This window comes from Dunckerocampus dactyliophorus, chromosome 1 (genome assembly GCF_027744805.1).
Source record: "Dunckerocampus dactyliophorus isolate RoL2022-P2 chromosome 1, RoL_Ddac_1.1, whole genome shotgun sequence".
Taxonomy (NCBI): domain Eukaryota; kingdom Metazoa; phylum Chordata; class Actinopteri; order Syngnathiformes; family Syngnathidae; genus Dunckerocampus; species Dunckerocampus dactyliophorus.
In genome coordinates, this window is record NC_072819.1 from 38,068,578 (window position 1) to 38,089,128 (window position 20,551).

The 20,551-nt window shown below is 40.5% G+C and overlaps 1 protein-coding gene across 1 annotated transcript in view; it reads left to right on the top strand.

The window, feature by feature from the left end:
- The first annotated feature begins 2,524 nt into the window (after window positions 1–2,524).
- The window catches only part of cables2b (Cdk5 and Abl enzyme substrate 2b), a 29,378-nt gene continuing 11,351 nt past the window's right edge, over window positions 2,525–20,551 (top strand). The window contains exons 1-3 of the mRNA XM_054783822.1: window positions 2,525–3,316; window positions 16,429–16,524; window positions 20,092–20,169. Coding sequence (XP_054639797.1) covers window positions 2,727–3,316; window positions 16,429–16,524; window positions 20,092–20,169 — 764 coding nt within the window. The 5' untranslated portion in view covers window positions 2,525–2,726. The remainder of the gene's footprint in view (window positions 3,317–16,428; window positions 16,525–20,091; window positions 20,170–20,551) is intronic.

Below are 20,551 nucleotides of genomic sequence, written 5' to 3' on the forward strand. Positions count from 1 at the left end.
CAGGCTCAGCGATGGTGTCACTGCAAGGATCAGTGGCGAGAAAATCCAGTGAGGTTTCATAACAAAGTGACAACAGCCAATAAAAGCTGCTGTCAGGCAGAGGTGCAGTGACAGTGTAATGCCCTCAGCAGACTGATCCATAGATGTGCAGCAGGCACTGACGACAACAATATTCAGGTATTTGAAAGGAAATACAGTTCTATCCGTCAGAAATAATGTTCCATTTTAAAATACAGATTTATTTGTATTTAGTATAATAGTTTCTATGTTTACTTTGCATGTCATATTTGTTATTGTTGTTTTCTCTACTGTGAGCCTTGCCTCAGAGTATAACACAGGTGGGTCCTCCCCTACCAGTGGCGGTTCTAGCTATGGGCCACATGGGCAATTGCCTAGGGTGGCATTCTCTGGGGGGGCACTGCAGGGGTAGAGAATGCTCAGCGCTTATATCCTCATCAAGTCAGCACATATGTGTGGCAGATGGGCACCCTCTATAGGCGGGATACTCGCGCCCCCATGCTGCTCAAAGGTGATCAAACGTCCACCACCTGATGTGGATCAAACCAAAGGGGTAGCGAGGGGGCAGGTGCCGGTCAGGTTAATTATAAGGTAAAAAACATAAATTACAACAGTAATTGCTCAAAAATAAAAAATATCGGAGACCAAGAGTCTCAAACATGTTATTTCACTATGAAAATGTGAAATAATAAGGAGGGAATTGTGAGTCGATATGAGTTGGTTTATGCTTGACTGCTAGTTGGGTGACAGGTGGGAGATGATGATAAAAGGACCATTAATTTGTGTCAACAAAACATGGAAAAGAGAAAGTCAAAGCCATCAGGTGCACGAATTACAAAGAAGAGGAAAAAAGAAGCGAAGAAACGGGTCAAAGATAAAGGTGTGGAGCTATAGCATCACTTTATGTATGCCACATTATGGAATGTATTTGATCAAATAAGCTAACGTTACTTGTTGGCTTTAAAACAGTGGTTCCCAAACTTTATTTAGTCGCGTACCCCTTCAGACATGTGACTTGAAGCCATGTATCCCCTACTGCTTCACACACGCTTAAAAAACATAAAAACATTTTTACATTGAATTAAATTCTAGTGCTGCACACATTTAAAAAACAAAAAAACATGTTTACATATAATTAAATGGAAATATTAAACATGATTAATTGGTTAATTAAGTTTATAGTAAGTCATTCTGGTTCAAACATTTTTATTGCGTGGTCAAATTTTAATACAGTTTTACATGAGCACTGATACATACGATGTGAATTTCTCTTGGAGATGAATCAAGTCAGTATTTGTCTACATATATTTTATTTCAGCCGACTCCAGCTTCACTTTTGTCCAATCGCAATCGCTATGATTTAAATCTGCATATTAATTTGATGCCAAATTGAAAGGGAAAGTTGAACAAACATGATAAAGCAGTATCCAAAGTACAAAAATACCTAACCTCATTTTCAGGGGGATCTCCATTCTCTCATCCTGACACGCACATACATTGACAGGTTTTCACATTGAGAGGATTGGAACACCAGTATCAGTTAAACCTTCAAGTTAAAACAGTCTTAGTACACAACATAATCATCAAACTTACTTACTTTACCTATTCATGTAACTCACCCAGCGCACTGAAGAACTTCGTGCCGTGTCTCCTTCCTTCTTTCTGCTATGACCGTGAGCTCTGTGCTGTGAGGCGTTCATTTGCACTCGTAATTGTGAATGTTACGCGCTAATTGTTTGTCATTTTTATTCACGTACCCCCAATGACAATTGGCGTACCCCTGGGGGTACGCGTACCCCACTTTGGGAACATAGGATATAGACTAACTGATGTTTGTTTTCTTTCTGACTGAGAGTTTCAATTGTGTAAATGTGGATTTAAGTCAAATGCAATTTAAGGGGAGCTTGTGAACTATTTTGCAGCACTTTTCTGTAGTTAACATCTGTTAACAACAGTTATGGGACTGTGTTGAAGTGGAGAGAAGGGGGGCTGGGAGGGTTTGTACTTGAAGGATTTGTGCACTTCAAAAAAATAATTTTTCATTCTAATTGTGTTGTGTTTAATTTATTTTTATTAATGTATTTTGTAGGCTTTTGTGGCAATGTATAATGTAATATATATATACATATTTTTTTTACATCTATTGTAATAAAACATGGGCGGCGGAGGGTGGCACAGCTTCGGTCCCAGGGTGTCATTCAAGCCAGAACCGCCAGGGCGTGACAGTATAATTCTGAGTACAACATTATGTATATTGTTAAGTCGTTGTTAATTAAAAAAAAGTTTCATCTTTTAAGAAAACATAATTAACTTGCATTATTATTATTGGTTATTGGTTATTGGTTTAAATAAAGGTAAATTCAATATACATTGAAATATTATTGTATAAGACAACTGTAATCTTAGAGAAATTACGTTGTTTTATATCTTTAAGAAATATATGAACAGCTTAATAATTATTGATATTCAGCCTTAAAAAGTAACTTTATAAAACTTTATTTTATTGTTAATAATCGAGGACACGGTACAACCAAATGGTAGCGTCCTCTCCTCCCGGAAAACTCCGCAACGCAACATAATGACGTAACCAGATTTTAGCCAATGGGAGCACAGGAGGGCTTAAAGCCGTCTCGCGCCGGGTAAAAGGGATTTGACAGTTGCGAGTGTTAACTGCTTCTCCACTTGTCTTCCACCGTGGGACACGCACCATGGCGGCAGCCGCGGCTGCTGCCTGCAGCCAGCACAGCACCGTGATATCGGCCTCGAAGAAAACACAGACAAGGGAGCAAATCCGGAGGAACCGCGAGAATTCAAACCGGAGACAAGCTGCTCTTTTGTTCCTGAGTAACATCTCCTTGGACGGGCGGCCGGTTCAGAGCAGCTCAGCCGAGAATGGAGGGAATCAACAGCACAAAGAGACTGACCAGGAGGTTGTCGGACTCGGTCCGACGGCGACAGGACACTTTCCAGAGCCTTGTAACAAAAATGATAGCTACGGGACATTCTCGAGTTTGTCAGCTTCTGTCAGTTGCGTGGACATGAAAACATCCACGTCACAGCGGGCAGGCGCGGGGCTCCTCACTGTGCCGCCTATCCTGGTCCTGCCCTCCGACACAGGGAGTGCGGAGCTGCTGCTCGGCCACCGCAGAGACTCCTTCGCTTTGCCCGCCAACAGCAACCTGCTCTCGCCTTCAGCGTCCAACAGCAGCCTTCTGCCTTCGCCTGTGGGACCGCGGAAGTCTTCCACGCTGTTGTCGGTCGAGAGCTGTAACTCTGTGTCCTCCGAGCTGAGGCAAAGGTGAGTGGGAACACATATGTTTGCCTTTCTTTGTTTTAGCGTATGCCAAAGCTGCCTGCTCGAACTTCATCTCAAAAGTTTCAAGATTGGATCTTAAAGTTTGTGGGGTTGTAGCGTTCTTCCTGATGTTTCCCTGATTGGAACATCCATCCATTCATTTTGTATACCGCTTGTCCTCATGAGCTGGAGCCTATCCCAGTTGACTTTGGGTGAGAAGCGGGCTACACCTTACGCTGGTCACGAGTCACAATACACACAAATGACCATTCAATCTCATATTCAAACCTATGGGCAATTAGTCTCCAGTTTGCATGGCATGTTTTTTGGATGTGGGAGGAAGCCAGAGTACCAGGAAAAAAACCTGCATGAGGTGAACATGCAAAGTGCACATAGATGTTTCGACGTCAGTTCAAACCAGGATTTCCAGACTGTGCAGCTGACATGCTAACCACATGCTTCACCGTGCAGCCAGACAACAATGGTAGAAATACCAGTCATGGCTAATTGCACTCCACTTCTACCCAGCCACTGATTTGACATTTGACCTCAGCTATTTCATTCATCTTGTGTCAACTATGAATCAACGGTTTAAAGGTCCTTGTTTTTGATCAAGGCACATTTTATTGTCATGTATATGGCATTCCAGGGTTTCTCCTAGAATTTTTTGAAGCTGTGGTGGTGGGCTGTATGGGGCGTCGCTGTGTCATGCCGCTGCTTCATCTGCAATTTTTTTTATGACAAATGGCAATTTTTTTTAATGAGTTATTTATTATTTACCTTTTTTCAACAACTTGCCGAACATGAACCGAGAACATTGCAAAACTGTTAATTTAATGGCAAAGTTGCTGAGAGCACTGCCAATGTTTAAATGGCACTTTATTTACAAAGCACATCTCCACTCAGTGTGCTCATTTGTCATTAAATACAGGTGTATTATTTGAATAGAACACTTTAAAATTACGAAGAGGCGAAGCAAAGCCTTCAACACCATCCAGCCGGCACTACTCAGAGTGAAGATGGAGAGTGTGGGAGTAGACCAACACCTGACTGCATGGGTTATAGACTACCTCACCAACAGACCACAGTATGTGAGGCTCCGTCACTGTGTGTCTGACATGGTACTCTGCAGCACAGGTGCCCCTCAGGGTACGGTGCTCTCCCCTTTCCTCTTCACCCTCTACACCTCGGACTTCACACACAACTCCACACAGTGTCACATCCAGAAGTTCTCCGACGACACAGCCATTGTTGGTTGTGTTTCAGAGGGGAATGATCTGGAATACAGGACGGTCATCAGGGACTTTGTCAGCTGGAGTGAGCTTAACCAGCTGCAGCTCAACACCAGCAAGACAAAGGAGATGATCATTAACTTCCAGAGGAAAACATCTCACTTTACACCGGTGAACATCCAGGGAGCGGACATAGAGTTAGTAGACAGCTACAAATTCCTGGGTGTTCACCTTAACAACAAGCTGGACTGGTCCGTCAACACCCACGCCCTCTACAAGAAGGGCCAGAGTTGCCTTCACCTGCTGAGGAGACTGAGGTCCTTTGGTGTGTGCAGGACTCTTTTACGGACCTTTTATGACTCTGTGGTGGCCTCAGCCATCTTCTATGCTGTGGGCTGCTGGAGAGGGGGCAGCACGGACAGGGACAGGAGCAGGATAAATAGACTGATCAGGCGAGCTAGCTCTGTCCTGGACGGTCCTCTGGACTCCGTGGAGGAAGTGGGGGAGAGAAGGATGTTGGCTAAGCTGACATCCATCATGAACAACACCTCTCACCCGCTATATGACACTGTTGTTTCCCTGAGCAGCTCCTTCAGCACCAGACTGTTACACCCACGGTGTAAGAAGGAGAGGTTCCGCAGGTCCTTCATACCGACCGCTGTCAGGCTCTACAACACCTGCACCACCTGAACCATGTTGTAGACACTATGCTTTCTTTACACTGTTCTCTTTACTTGTCTTGCTGCTGTAACAAGTAAATTTCCCCGCTGTGGGATAAATAAAGTACATAAAGTACATACAAATATTCTTTGGTGAACTACTCAACATCAGCTGGTGAGCTACTGCTAGCTTACGTGCTACCTGTTGGAGACCCCTGTGATAGCGTTCCTGTTTAAAGCTGTACACAGTACGTGTTTCAGGTGCACAACTTAGACACGCAACTAGTGTTTTGAAGACAAGCCATAAGTATTATAATGATGTCGAGAGAGAAAGATTGTTAAGTGAACCTGGGGGTGGTTAAAAACCGCACACACACAACATGATGTCAATGTTTTGTGGCACACAAGTGCAGAATATTTGGGTTGTCTTTGCTCACTCAAATGGTGCAAATGCAAACACACAGCAGTAAGAATAAGATATGAGAATATGAGGGTAAACTTAGTGAATCTGTTCACCATATAAGGACGTATGCGCAGGCATGTGTGGCTCAGATGTGCTGTCCCAGTGCAAGAGCTGAAGGATCAGTTTTGTCACCATTTTGGCTGCGTATCAACCCTGGGGCGCTAAACACCGCTTAACCTATTTATGCATAACACGATGCTCTGAAAATTAGCTTTGCATAACAGCTCAGCAGTCAAATGGCTAAATGTTCCACCAGCTGTCATCTATTTTGCTTGTTTGCATAGCTGTTGCTAATTACTTTGTCATGCATGCATATAAACATGTACAATGCATGATGTAGGATGAAACTAATAGCTTTTGAGTATGTAAATGTGTTAAACTTGTTAAACACGACTCAAAGACACACAATCATTTTGGGTAAGTAATAAATAATATATGACTTTCTCTGGGCGCTACCACCAGAAAGTAGGGTAAAGAGGTAGAAATGAGCTGTTGAGTTTCCTGTGCCGACTGCCAGCTGGCTGAATTTAAAAACAGACGTCTTTCCTCACCTACACACTTCCTGGTTTGACACAAGTTGGCTGTCGGCAGATACAATCGTCAGTCATGCTCTGTTTGTAAGAGGCCTCCCATTCAGCTAAGACATGAGCAAAGCATCCCCTTTAGCCTTTTTAATCAACTTGCATACACTCGGTCCCCAGTTTTGTGTCACTTTCACACTGTATATAAACCCAAGAACATCTGGCTTTTGTGTTGAGCTGGAAATGGCACAATCAGCATTGATTCGCGGGCCAAATGATGCTGCTATTGTTGCAGCAGAGTTCCACATTTGACCCATATTTCACATCTGCTGAACAGCAATGTTGCTCGATGAGGTTGGTCATGTTAAACTTCCCCGGTTCTGTGCCACCACAGGAAACTTTTGCATGACACAAGTTTTGTACTCAACTGCAACATCTTTTTCTGACTTTAATGGAAAAAAAGTGTCACACACATCACTCCTACTCCTTGCTACTTTGTTAGCATGTTAACACATGCTGTTGTTGTGATCCTGTGGCTCTATGTGGGCGCTGCTGGATAGAATTGCTGGAGCGGGGTCTGGAATGGACTGCTTGTGCTTATATCGGAGATTTTAGATGCAGGCCGATATAATCCAATGCTTGTTTTTATGCTGATTAATTTGGATCAGGACAGTATCATTATTATTCAACTCTTGCAGTTACAGATACACACACACACACACACACACACACACATTGAGCTGTATGTGTATGTGCATAGTCTGTGTTGATATCATTAATGAATATGTTGCCTACATCAGAAAATCTAAAATTCAGCAGAATGGCTGAGTGGGTTAAACACACGCTCCTGACAACAACACACGCATACACATGTAACAATGAGAAGCAACTTGGAGAGGATGGAATCTGGCTGACATCATCTGTATGTCTTGGTGTGTCTAAACATGCATACCCCTCCAGTGAAAACAAAACTGAATTCCCCTCCACACCCTTAATACACACACACACACACACACACACACCATACACACACGCACACTCTGTTATATTAGTCTCCATTTAAGGAGTATTTCCTTAATATAGTTGAGCAAAATACACTTACTATCTGCCCTGCTATCTGAATTATGCCCAAAAAACACTGAATTGGACAGCAATGCCCTAAGTCAAATGTCCCTGCAAAACGATGGTCTTACAAGGGATTGGACCCCAGTTCATTGGACCCTATGAGTTATTTTATCCACTGCCCTGATTGCAATTCTCAACTAATCTTCTTTAAACCAGATCATCCTTCTGTCTTTTATTTGATTACTTCATGTAGCAACATGGGTAAAATAAAGCAATAAAACACTTCTCAGTGTGATGCAGGTGAAGTTGTACACATCACCAAACCACACAAGTATTGTTAAATTCATGCATCTCTGTCAGTGTTGGTCAGAAGTAGGGATGTAAATCTCTTTGTGGTATCGATAACGTGAGCGATCCCACACGCTGGCATAGATAGGCTTTGCATGTGACAAACTGTCCTCAATTAACTACACATTTTACGTACTATTTATTTGCACAGTAATAAGGAACACAGTGAACGTCAATGCCGACACTGCAGACTGCCGCTTCCGGTGTATTTTTATCAAAATAAAGCGCAGTGAAATGATATTTTAAATTGTTTTCAAACTAATTGTGGTCAGTATGTGTGTAAATAATAATCTATATATGTATCTATGCAGCATAGCATATACAGTATATAGATTCATACAATTTATTTCTTAACATTGAACACCCCATGGAACTTTCTCCCGCGCTGCACAGATAGACTACGATACTGTAGTTTTCCCGTTTCCCATACTATGTGGGAATGCATAAAGGTAAGATTTGATGACATTATTGAGTGCTAATGTGCATATTTGTTGGTGCACCTCTCTGAAAACAAACTCCAGGCTTGTACTGGTGGATGGTGGGTCTGTATTTCATAGTGCTTTTAATTTGATGTTGTTCCTGTCTTAGTTTTACATCCATAATAAATAAGAAAAATTTGATTACTATTATGCACGTTTGTTTTGCTGATGTGTTGAAAATCTTTACCGGTGACTAGCTTGCGCTGCTAATGCTATTTAGATCCATTCTTGTCTTCAATCATGGTAAACTACCGAGCATGCGAGACAATTGTTTCGCTGGCAGCCCAGGCACTTGCCTTGTTTAACAGACACACTGTCAACCGGTTGCAAGTCTTGCAATACCCAGTGCATGTCTCTACAAACGAGTAATCTTAGGATTTATGGCTGATTCTTATCGATCCAGGAGGCTGCTACGATGCAACCGCATCTCTCGCTTGTCAAACCGGATATCCGGTCAGAAATGAGCATTATTATTTTACACAGTACATCGTTTACCTCTTTAGATTGTATAGGTGTACCTAATGTTGAGGTTGGATTCCAATTTACTGTCACAAATTAATTTAGAGTGGAGGCCTGTGGTTGCTGTTTACATAGTTGATGATCACGCAATAGAGAGATGTGTCAAAAGAAAAAACAAAGATGAGAAATATAGGGGGTGAATATTTTTGGTATTGTCAAGATGAACGAGACAGTTTAATCTGGTGATGTAAAACGCACGACATGACTAAATGTGCATGTGTGTGTAATATGTGTGTGTGTGTGTGTTGGGTTAAGGGATTTAAGCAACAGGACATTTAATCTAAGATTGGTGGTTGGGCAGTATGGATCTGTGGTAAGGATTTAGTTTGAGGGTATTTAAATAAGACTTTGATCCTTCTCTCTCGTTCTCTCTCTCTCTCTCACACAGACACACACACACACACACACACACACACACACACACACAATTTGCACTATTGCAAATATTACAGAGACTCACAGTAGGCATTACACTGTAATTTATTGTGGTTGTATTGAGAAATCTTTTCTGGAAGCTGACTTAATTTTGTGTTCATGGTGTCAGCAGCTATCCACCTTAACCTTGACAATTTCACAGCCGAACCTTCAATACATGCTTGGCATCATCACTGATCCAATGATCAGCCATCTCACATATAACATAAAAATAATAGTCAGCATGAATCACATCAAGCTTAAATTTGGCGCAGAATCTGTGTCCAAGAAAAAGGTTGTTCTTGTTTGCAATTCTAACTTAATATAGATCATATACAGTGTAGTCATGTGAAAAATTTGGGCACCCCATGGGTGTATGTATACTGTATGTACAGTGGGGAAAATAAATCCCCTGCTGATTTTGTAAGTTTACCACCTTACTGTACGTGAACAGTCCAAACTGAACTTTTGTGGTAGGTTTATCGTAACAGAGAGAGACAGAATGTAAAAAAACACACAAAAAACATGAAATAAACGTAAAAAATTAAATCGCATTTGCTTGAGAGAAATAAGTATTTGATTCCTCACCAACCAGCAAACATTTTGACCCCACAGACCGGTTGTGTGACCCTGAAGCACACAAATTTGTCCTGTTCCTTTAGGAATGTACTAAGAACAACTCCATGTGGATAAACACACTTGTCACAGAAACACTCTCTCTTCAATTCAAACCTTTCCACTACAATGGGCAACACCGAAGAGCTGTAATGTCATGTGGTCAGATGAGCCCAAAATTTAGATCTTTGGCATCAAGACGATTCAACGTGTTTGGAGCCAGAGAAATGCTGACTATGACCCTCAACAACACTATCCCTAGTGTCAAACATGGTGGTGGAAACAAGCTGTTTTTCTACAAAGGGCACCTCCTGTACTAAGCCACATTTTGCATTGGTATCAAATACTTATTTCCCTCAATAAAATACCAATTAGTTTACAAAATTTATTTAATGATAATTTTTTCTGGATTCTTTTAAGTCTGTTTTTCCCTACATAAACCTACCATATAATTATCAACTGTTCTTATTTTTGTAAGGGGGTAAACCCACAAAATCAGATCTGTATTTCTTTGTGTAAACTTTTCTACTCCTGAACAGCTGCACACAAATACTGTAGATAAAACTTTCTCACTACAAGCACCCCTACAGTGTTGCCTGTAGTATTATTTTTCTGACAAATACACAACACGATGGCACTGTTATTAAACCCCAAAGTTTGACCGTATAAGTCAGATTGATCTGAAATTTGTCACGCAGCTCATTGCACTCTACAAAACATCCACTGCATCTTCAGGGGATGGACAAGCACAGGTCTATAAATTTTGAGTAAGGTTGGTTGGAATAACACAGTCGCCATCAACCAAAACAATACATAGCTACTTTCCTCATAAGTCATTGACCATATGACTAATGATTATCAAGGTTTGAGGATATCAGTATTACATGTAAGCTAGCATGTCTTCCAAAGCATTTTGAACACAACTCATTGTGGGCGTCCCCAAGTGGGGTATCTGAATTTATTCACGTCTAATTTCTTCACGTCACATGTTGAGATGAGGCAATGTTATGTCAAAGCTCTTGGTACACATTTTGAATGTTAAATTTTACATTGACTAAATTTACTAAAAAACAGATGTTGCTGTTGTATATGCAGTATTGTTGTATAATGGCTACCTTATAAGAGAGACACAACCCTTATTACCAAAGGTGACAGGGCTCTTTATAGTAGCCCTGCTTACCTAATAGTGAAGGTAAGTTGGAGGGTCACTCTCATGAAAGGGGGTGACACAGTGTGACAAGCAAGCAAAATTGAAAGGTACAGCCCTGACTGGTCGCCAGTCACATATAGACAAACAACCATACACACTCACATTCATATAATTTAGAGTCGCCAGTTAACCTAACATGCATGTTTTTTGGAATGTGGGAGGAAACCGGAGTACCCGGAGAAAACCCACGCACGCACAAGGAGAACATGCAAACTCCACACAGAGATGCCCAAGAGAGATTTCTTCCCGATCTCCTGACTGTGTGGCCAACATGCTAACCACTAGGCCACCGTGCGGCCCGTATCACTTTTATATATACATATATGAAAGTCGCTATATCATCTATATCTATCACTATAAATGCTTTACTTACCTTTAATTGTCACAAACATGCTCCAAAATGGCAACGTATTTTGCATGTAACATGGAGCTCGTGGATTGATCCCGCTTCAAACTCTGTGCGAGACTCAACACTGTGTTCTTTAAAACATTGTTCGTTTTCACTGCATTAACACACTTCACCTTGCGTCTCCAACTTTCATCACTATTAGACCTGTCAGCTATTTGTGTTTTATTTATTTATGGCAACATTTAAATTGTGTACTACTTTGTTTACCGAGCAGATCTCCACTCAAACAGCGTGGTCATTGTCTTTATGCTATTTTGCAGGGGTGCAGCGATTCCTCGAATAATTTGAGTACAGAACCACAGTGAGAGCCATTATCTACAAATGGCAAAAACATGGAACAGTGGGGAACATTCCCAGGAGTGGCTGGCCAACTGATCAGAAACATTTAAGTGTGACAAAAGTGCAACAAAAAACCCCCCAAAAACAAACAAACAAAAATACATATGACGTACATGTAGATGTTTAAAAAAAAACAAGAGCAGCAGTATGGAAGAAACGTTTTGCTTCTTTATTTGACTTTTTCCTTCCTTACAGTGTTACCAACGCTTAACAATCAAAATAATAACAAATCATAATAATTGTAATGAATAAAATAAATAAAAATAAAATTGTAATCATATTTTTTCTTCCTTACAATGTTACTAAGGCTTAACAAGCAACATTATTATTACAATATATTATTGAGTATGTATATAATTAAACAATAATATAAAAAAATAACTTGCAAGTGTGGGTAGGACCACACATGGCATCATTCGTTATCATTCCACTAATCCATTCATTACCATTCCAGTAAGTTGATTTTAAAAAAATCTGGACATCTTTTCAATATCCATAAGGAACAACAGAAATTTGATTTAAAAGTACTATAACTATTATACGTAGGGTTGTCCGATAATATTGGCCACCGACAATTGGCGGAAAAATGTAATGTCGGCCAACATCGGTATAGTTTTTTCCCTACATAGAAAGCTGATATAGAGCTTTTAGCACCAACGTCGCAAAATTGCAACATTGCTGAATCATGTAGTTGGACATTAAGCTAACGGGTTCATTTCCTTGACACACAGACTGGCTAGGCTCCAAAATAAACAGGTCACATATTGACACCATTTTCATTTGCCTCTCTTCTCATCTTTCTCTCTTTTCTTTCTCTCTTTCCTCTCGTTCCTTGTGTGCCCTTTCTCTCCCAGACATTATTTTACTAGGCACTGGCAGCTTAGTTTCACTTTGCTCTCGCAACTGCCGACTGGCAGGAAACACGCTGCAGCTAGAAGCATGGTGAAGGTAGTAGTGGACCAAACCATTTCATGTAGCTACAGAGGGGTGCTCAGTCATTGTAGAAGTTTACTTTTGCTCAATGTGGATATTTAACTGTTGCTACCAAATACAAGAGTTTGTTTTAATCATTTTTTTACTATATTAAAAAAAAAAATCACAACCAGATAGCAAAATTAGTTTGCGTATTTACTGGTATACACTGGTTGCTTCTTTCGGCCGCTTCAGAGACAGATCTTATTGTCTGTCGCAGAGCCTGTCCATGAATGCCACTGTCTTTTATAAGCCTGATGGTAGAAGAAGCCACAAAACCTCTGCATCCTACTTCAGCTGGATAGACCTTAGTCTTCCATCCTCACTGTTGTGCATCTGCTCCCAGATCTGTGTAGCGCAGTTTCTTTCGTTTGTAGGCCTCTTCGGTGGAATCCTCCCATGGGGCCGTGAGCTGTATGATGTAGACCACCTTTAGTGAAGGGGACCACAGCACAAAGTCGGGCCCGAGGGCGGTGGTTGCAACCTCTGGGGGAAAGATTAGTTGCTTGCCAATATCAACTAGCATCTTCCAATCTAGATGTCCAGTTTCTGGTTTGGCCGATTTCCTTGAAGAAGCATTCAACGACGTTCACAAAAGCCGATCACCTCTGGCTCACATTATTGCAGCATGCAATCTATAGCAAGTGTTTTTTGTTCTCTTGAAAAATTAAATCAAATGTCTAAATGTTAATGTCTAAATGAAGGTGATTTTATGGTTTCCTTTTTCATAATATACAGCCGTTAGCAGAGGTGCAACCAAGAAACCTGGGCCCCATGAAAAAAAAAAATCACTTTTTATTTTCTAATAATTGCCTATTTTTGGGGCACCCAGGGAGTCAGGGGACCTTGGAATTGTCTTAACTTTTCCCCCTTGTACGGAGCCACTGGCCAATAGTACTCATCATAAATAAATGTAAGAATTTACAATTAATTTATGTGATTGGTATCAGTTTTGGCCGATTTCACTCATGGATGATTGTATGTCGTAGCTTACCAGTTTGAGCCAGAATGCATCATCCAAGCTCTCAAGATCCTTGGAGATATTTGTGTACATGTTGCCAGTTTGTGTCTTTATCAAAACAACAGTCCTCCTCCTCAGCAGCAGCCGCAGAGATTTTTCCATTCTCACAGAACTTTCCACAACATCCCGGAGAAATGAAGGCAGTTGGTTCTCATGAAAGAGGGCTGCTGCCGGTCATGCTGATTAGAATGTGGCTACAGATCTGCCGCTCAGATACCGGGACAGATTTAGACAGAAGCCATCACATGCTCAGACACTTCTTGTAGTTTATAACCCCCGGAGCTAAACCAAAGTAATGTAGAGATCAACATTACTATTGATCTGTGAGAGCAGATTTATCTACAGCTTGAATGGTTCTCAGTAGAACCCTGACACCCTCATAGAAACTCACATTACTGACAAACATAATGTGGCATGAGTGGATGAGGTCAAACTTTTCAAATAGCTTTTCAAACTTGCTTGTAGTTCTACAGTATATGGAACCGAAAACACTATTGAATGAAAGAACCCCCATACGCTATACTTAACCCACCAGAGGTCAAGTATCCTGTTGAAAGGTCACACACTGTCACACACACACACACTAATTGTAACAAAGGCCATGCTTAACTGCTTTCTTGACACTGTGCTGTTGAAGCTTGTCGTGTTACTGGATTTCATTGATGGTAACTCACTAGTATTAACACAGATCTGGCGAGTCACATTTGAATTCCAAGTATGATCATATTTTGCAGTAATTCTACTTATTCTTTTATTATAGTAAATCATATTTTGGTAGACAAACTCAAAACACAGGCTGGTGTGCGTTCTAAGAAAAATGCTCCATTTTTCTAGTAACTTAAGTGGAACATTCCTGAGCCTCCTCTGGAATGATGATTGATTCCCGTGGAAATATAATGTGTGAGAAAACTTTGTCATGTGACTAGGGTTACAGGAAACGGCAAACATAGAATCCTCAAAAATAGAGTTTTGGGTCTCTTAAAGGGAGAAGTGACTGCTGAGACAGCAAGCAGCCGTAATAACTGTTATTTAAAAGCCATGTGGTGCACAATCTCTCGATCAGCTACAGAAAACAGTGACAGATGCTGTTGTTGTGTGTGTGCGTGTGTACGTGCGTGCGTTCGTGTATGCGCAAGAGGATGCGTGTGAGTGATCACTCTTAGTTGTGTAACAGTTGTAGCAGAAGGTCATGCACTTCCCTCTGGTGCCTCTGGACTCTTTGATTTTCTGATAATTGTTTATTATTTTGGCTTCATAAAATGCTGCAAAAATATGTATTCTCTTAGGTATCTTAATAATTATAATACTTGTCATCTAAAGGTCACTCCAACAGTAGTCGATACGCATTGGTGGAATATATACTTAAATCAACTTAAATCATTTACTTAAATCAACAATAGTGATCTATGGGGAAATAAAAGCGAAACATACGTACGTTTCAGCATACATAAGTGTGATGCTTAAAGTTCAAGATGTTTTGAATGAGTCCTATATTATTTTATAGTCCTATCTTAATTTAAGAGCACATACCATATTCTGTGTATGCCATGCAGTTTCATTCAATGCAGGTGCTGTTTGTTTGTGTACGCGTGTGTGTGTGTCTGTGTATGTTGCGCTGATGTCAGGAATGTTATATAACTGCCGTGATGTCACTGAGCCGATCTCCTTGGCCTGATTTTGTGTCAAGTTCTGTTTTAATCCATGAGGTCAACACTGTGATAAACTGTGGCTAGCAGTGTGACCTTCAGCAGTCACTTTTAGTCATAGAGGAGAATGACACAGCAATATTATATACTGCGTGTGTGTGTGTGTGTGTGTGTGTGTGTGTGTGTGTGTGTGTGTGTATATATATATATAGTATTATTTAGTTTATTGGCAATACAAAACAATAGGGTTGTCACGAGACACCCAACTCACGAGATTGGGTCCATAAGAATGAGACGAGATGACTTTTTAACATTAATTTTAAGAAAAGTACAATGGAAAAAGTATGAGCGGACAAACAACCTTTTTTATTTAACTGAGTCACAAAACAATGCAGGTGCTTTTTCAAATTTTATTGTTCCACAAATTGACACACATATGTAGATATTATTGTCGAAATTTTGGAGACCCGATAAACCACTGGTATGATAATATATAATAATAATACTAATAAATAATAAAAATACTTTCTCTTGGCTACTTGTCTTGTCTATCTACATCAGGGCTACCCAAGTGTTCTTTGATAGTTATAATAAAAAAAACAAACATTATACTTGTACATATATTTAAAGACAAATCTTTGTGTTTTTATTAGTTATTAGTGTCAACATTTTTGTTTTTTCCACTCTTGCTGAGTTTTTGCTGGTTTATTTTATTCCTGGAATGGGCCTAAAGGTCCCTGCACCATACTTTGGACACCAGGAAGATGAGTGTGTCCAAGCTCAGCCTTCTTGGCAATGTTGGTCAAGGGCTGGGTTGCATTGTGGAGGGGTTGTTAGAGCTTTCAGACATTCATTGCACGGCGTTACGGAGGTGGAGCTCACTCCCGCCCGCCTGCTCGGCAGCTCTTCACCTTTGTCGATTGCTTGTGTTTAATTACCAAATAAAGGCATGACGCATGAAACACTTAAATGCGCACCCTTACTAGCTAAATATAGTGACCATGTCACTAAAAACAGATCTCTTCTTTGTATGAGGTGTGTTATGAAGCAGATGACTGGTGCTTGAAAGTTGCCGCTTAGCCAAATGCAATGAGCCGCTCAATAGAACCGCTCTATGATTAAGGGTGCAGACAAGTCCGAACATCTACGTCGGTTGATGTGACAAATCCTAAGAAAAATTGATCATTCATTCTTTTACTCTAGGACTCGTAACCTGTCAGGCGGTTCTCCCAGACCACGGAACACCAAGAAGATCCACTTCATCAAAAACATGAAACAGTACGACACAAGGGGCAGCAGGTGAGACACACACACACACACACACACATACAAACACACACACACACACACTTGCACAGCCGGACAGGCTGGCATCCATTACATATGTATATATACAGTGCAGTGGATGAGCTGAGTGTAATAAACACTTATCTAAAACCTATTTGGACAGATGCCATCCTCAAAACACAAATCTCACTGTCAAGGCAGCCAATATGCTGGTCTAGTAATGCCATGGGCTGCCTGTGGACATTAAAGAAAGTGAAGAAAACCCTTCCAATGCGGTTACCATACTGGTTAAGTTAACAACAACTGTACAACAAAGCGGGGTACAGCTATGAACTTGACCTTGTGAAGCCAGTTTGATCAGGCGACTGAAAAAAATAGACCAAAAATATGCAAATACCGTATTATGCTTGTTTGAAGATCTGAAGCATTGCTTTGTCTACTTTTGCCATTATGTTCAGCTTAACTCTTCTTCCACTGTATTCTATTCTTGTCCTTCCTTGCAGAGAGAACAAATCAGACCTCTGGGTCAGCCGAACAAGAATTACCCGTTCGATAATAATAGACTGAGGGCTGATTGTTCTAAAATAGATTCAGCAATGAGCAGCAGAGCTGTTGTGGATCAGTTGTCATTACGTAGTCACAAAGTGGAGAGAATAATGCATACGAAAGACACTAAAAGTGGCACACACTTGTGACAACACTAATGTGTCAGCAGTGAAAAGCCTTGGTACCAGGGATGTAACGATCCACACAGTTCGATACGTACCTCAGTATTAAGGCCATGGTTCAGTTAATTTTCAGTAAGGGAACAAAATGCAAAACTTAAAACCTCTTCATTTGGTGTTTGATGTCTAAAATGAAGCATGAAAATGCAATTGCAATCAACTGGCAGGTAATTCTCCAATAAATACAATTATCGAATAAAAAAAATGAAAATATAGCCAAAATGTAGTCCACTTTTAGTCACACTACCCACACTCCCTTACTTGAAATGGGTACAGAGTGGGAAATCGGTACAGTGCTTCCAGTTTAGTACGGCTGCGTACCGATTTGATCAGAATACGAGTACTTGTATTTGTTCACCCCTAATTGTTATTTGAAATGAGTGCAAACAGATGATGATTGCATAAAACAAAGAATAGTTCAAGTGTATGATCACTCTTAGAGACAGAATCCATGCAGCATTTTAAATTACAGTGTTCCCTCGTTTATCGCGGGGGATAGGTTCCCAAAATAGCCTGCAATTAGTGAAATCTGCGAAGTAGCCAACTTAATTTTTTTTACAATTATTGTAGATGTTTTAAGGCTGTAAAACCCCTCACCATACACTTTCTACACTTTTCTCAGACATACATGAAGATTTTCTCAAATTTCTCTCTTGTTTAAACACTCTCAAAGAAGTTCACACCTTTGTTTGAATTTTAATGATCAACCTGCAGGTAGGACACAAGAAATTATTAAGTCACTCAAGCGTATTTCACTCCTCTGGTCGTGCCTGTCCATCCTGGCGTTTTTGTATCGTTGTTAAAACATATTGTTGCTGTATACTCGTTGTCCTCCTCCACCTCCAACCGAAGATTCATGAACAGTATTCCGTAATGGCGCCCTCCAGCCACGTAACGTCTAGCTTCCTTCAGCATGTCCACAAGTCCAACTTTTTGTTAGGCGTTAGCATCTTCCTCTGCCTTTTACCATGAAACTGCGAGTCCACAAAAGGTGAATCGCGATGATGTGGTTCACACTGTATATGTGTGCCAAGTCAATGTGCAATGCGTTATGCAAAATAAACCAAACCCAGAGCAAAGATTAATTGTATCTATTTGTTAATTAAAAAGTGTGTCAGAATACTTCTATTTAGTGTATAACCAATACACGTACGGTATGTACAGTGGTATGCAAAAATTTGGGCACCCCCTACAATTTCCATCATTTTCATTTATAAATCATTGGGTGTTTACAAATCTGCAATTTCATTTGAATGTATCAAATAACTGATGGACAGAACAATATTTCAGGAGTGAAATGAGGTTTATTGGATGAACAGAAATTGTGCAATATGCATCACCACAGCACTTTATTCCAAAATGAAGCTTGCTTGTCCAAATGATCTTTTGCATACCTCAGGCGACGAAGCAGAAGTTGATGTCATAGTTCTTTTCTTTGACTTTGCCTCTGATATTTTTGCTGGCCTACCAACCTTAACAACTGTGTTTGTGGTCTTCCATTTCCTCATTATGTTCCTCACAGTGGAAACAGATAGCTTTTTGTAGCTTTCGCATAAACCATGATGTTGAACAATCTTCATTTTCAGGTCATTTGACAGCTGTTTTGAGGACCCCATGTTGCCTGTCTTCACAGGAGAGTCACAGAGGATAAACAACTTGCAAATGGCCACCTTAAATACCTTTTTGATCTATGAAACCCATTTTCTGTTCCAGTTAAGCAGTGCAAGGTAGATAGAGAAAGTGTACAGCATTTACTGACTGTATAAAGAATTATCCGTTTCACTGCTCAGCTAGTTTTCTTCAGATAACATAATCTGTGGATAATCAACTAGAAGTTTACCTTTGATATATAAGCTGGAAGGAAGATCATGTCGCATTGCGGGGAGGACATAATTACGTCCAAAAATTTACACCAGAAAAGTTAAAGACAGTACTCAAACAATGGAAGTCACTCAGCTACTGTGTGCATATGAATGCATGACCGTGTGTGTGTTGTGTAGTTCCTAGGATTAGATTGTTATTCTTCAGTGTTATTATAGCCTAAAATGTCCCCAGTGTCACATAAGTTGGACTAACATGACTGTATGGATGGACAGCATCCAAGTCATCCAAGTCACATTTCCACTCATCTCCCCACAGACTGCTTCCTCTTGACTTTCCCATGCATCATGGGAACTAAGTGCTTCTGTGTGTGCTTGTGTGCGTGCGTACGCATGTGTGTGTGCGTGGGGGGGGGGCGTGTGTGTGCGCGCCAGGTATTGCTCATGCTCATGTTGGGACATAAATCTTCTCGTGTGACATAAATCTTCTCGTGTGGCTCTCACTCAGCCAAACAACCTCTATAAATGTGGAGTATGGAACGATGTTGTACGATAAACGTAAACGTGGGAAAGGTTATCCATCATAAAGATGATCCTGTGTTTGTTTTCACGCACTATTTGGATTGTGAACAGAACATAGTGACTGTAAACATTTTTTCTTCAATGAGACAAACCCAGCAACCAACACACGACGGCACTCTCCAGTGACGAGAGAACACACTCTGTTCATGTTTTGCCCTGAGAGCTACTCTCATTGTTGGTGGAATATATTTTTCAGAATTGTTGGTTCATATTGACATCACATATTGCACTACATATCCGGGAAACAAAATACTGTACATAACATTTCTTTTTCCATGTTAATGTAAAATACATACCTGCATAATTCATTTGAGAAAAGTGATAAATAATTTAGGAGAAAGCAAACAATTAAAATATCTTTTTACTTTAATGACGGCATTTAAAATTCCAGTTAATATTGACAACATGAAGGAAGATTGAGGAACTGCTAATGTGCATTTTGTTTATTTCAGGATTGTGCTGATATGCGCTAAACGGTCTCTCTGTGCTGCCTTCTCTGTTCTGCCGTATGGAGAGAGTTTTTACCTCAGGTAGACACACACACACACACACACACTTTCACCAGACATGAGGCTAAAGGAAATCTTGTCCACACTGTATGTATGATAAATACCTGGTATTTAAATATTTCGAAATTGCCCTCTTATGTTATGAAACACATCATTCATCAGGTTAATGGAATTAAATATATTAAGGATACATTTTAGGGTAAAAGTAAGCAGAAGTATGAGGCAGCCCACACACACCTGGAGTTTATGTATCACCTCTACAAGGGCCACGGCCACCATGCGAGGAGGACAAATGATGCTCATTTGGCCTTGGGACCTTCAAAAGTGGAAGCACCCCACAGAGCTGGTGGAAACTGCAGAGGTTGTTACATTGACTCCTTTGGCTCAAGCCTTCAAGATATGA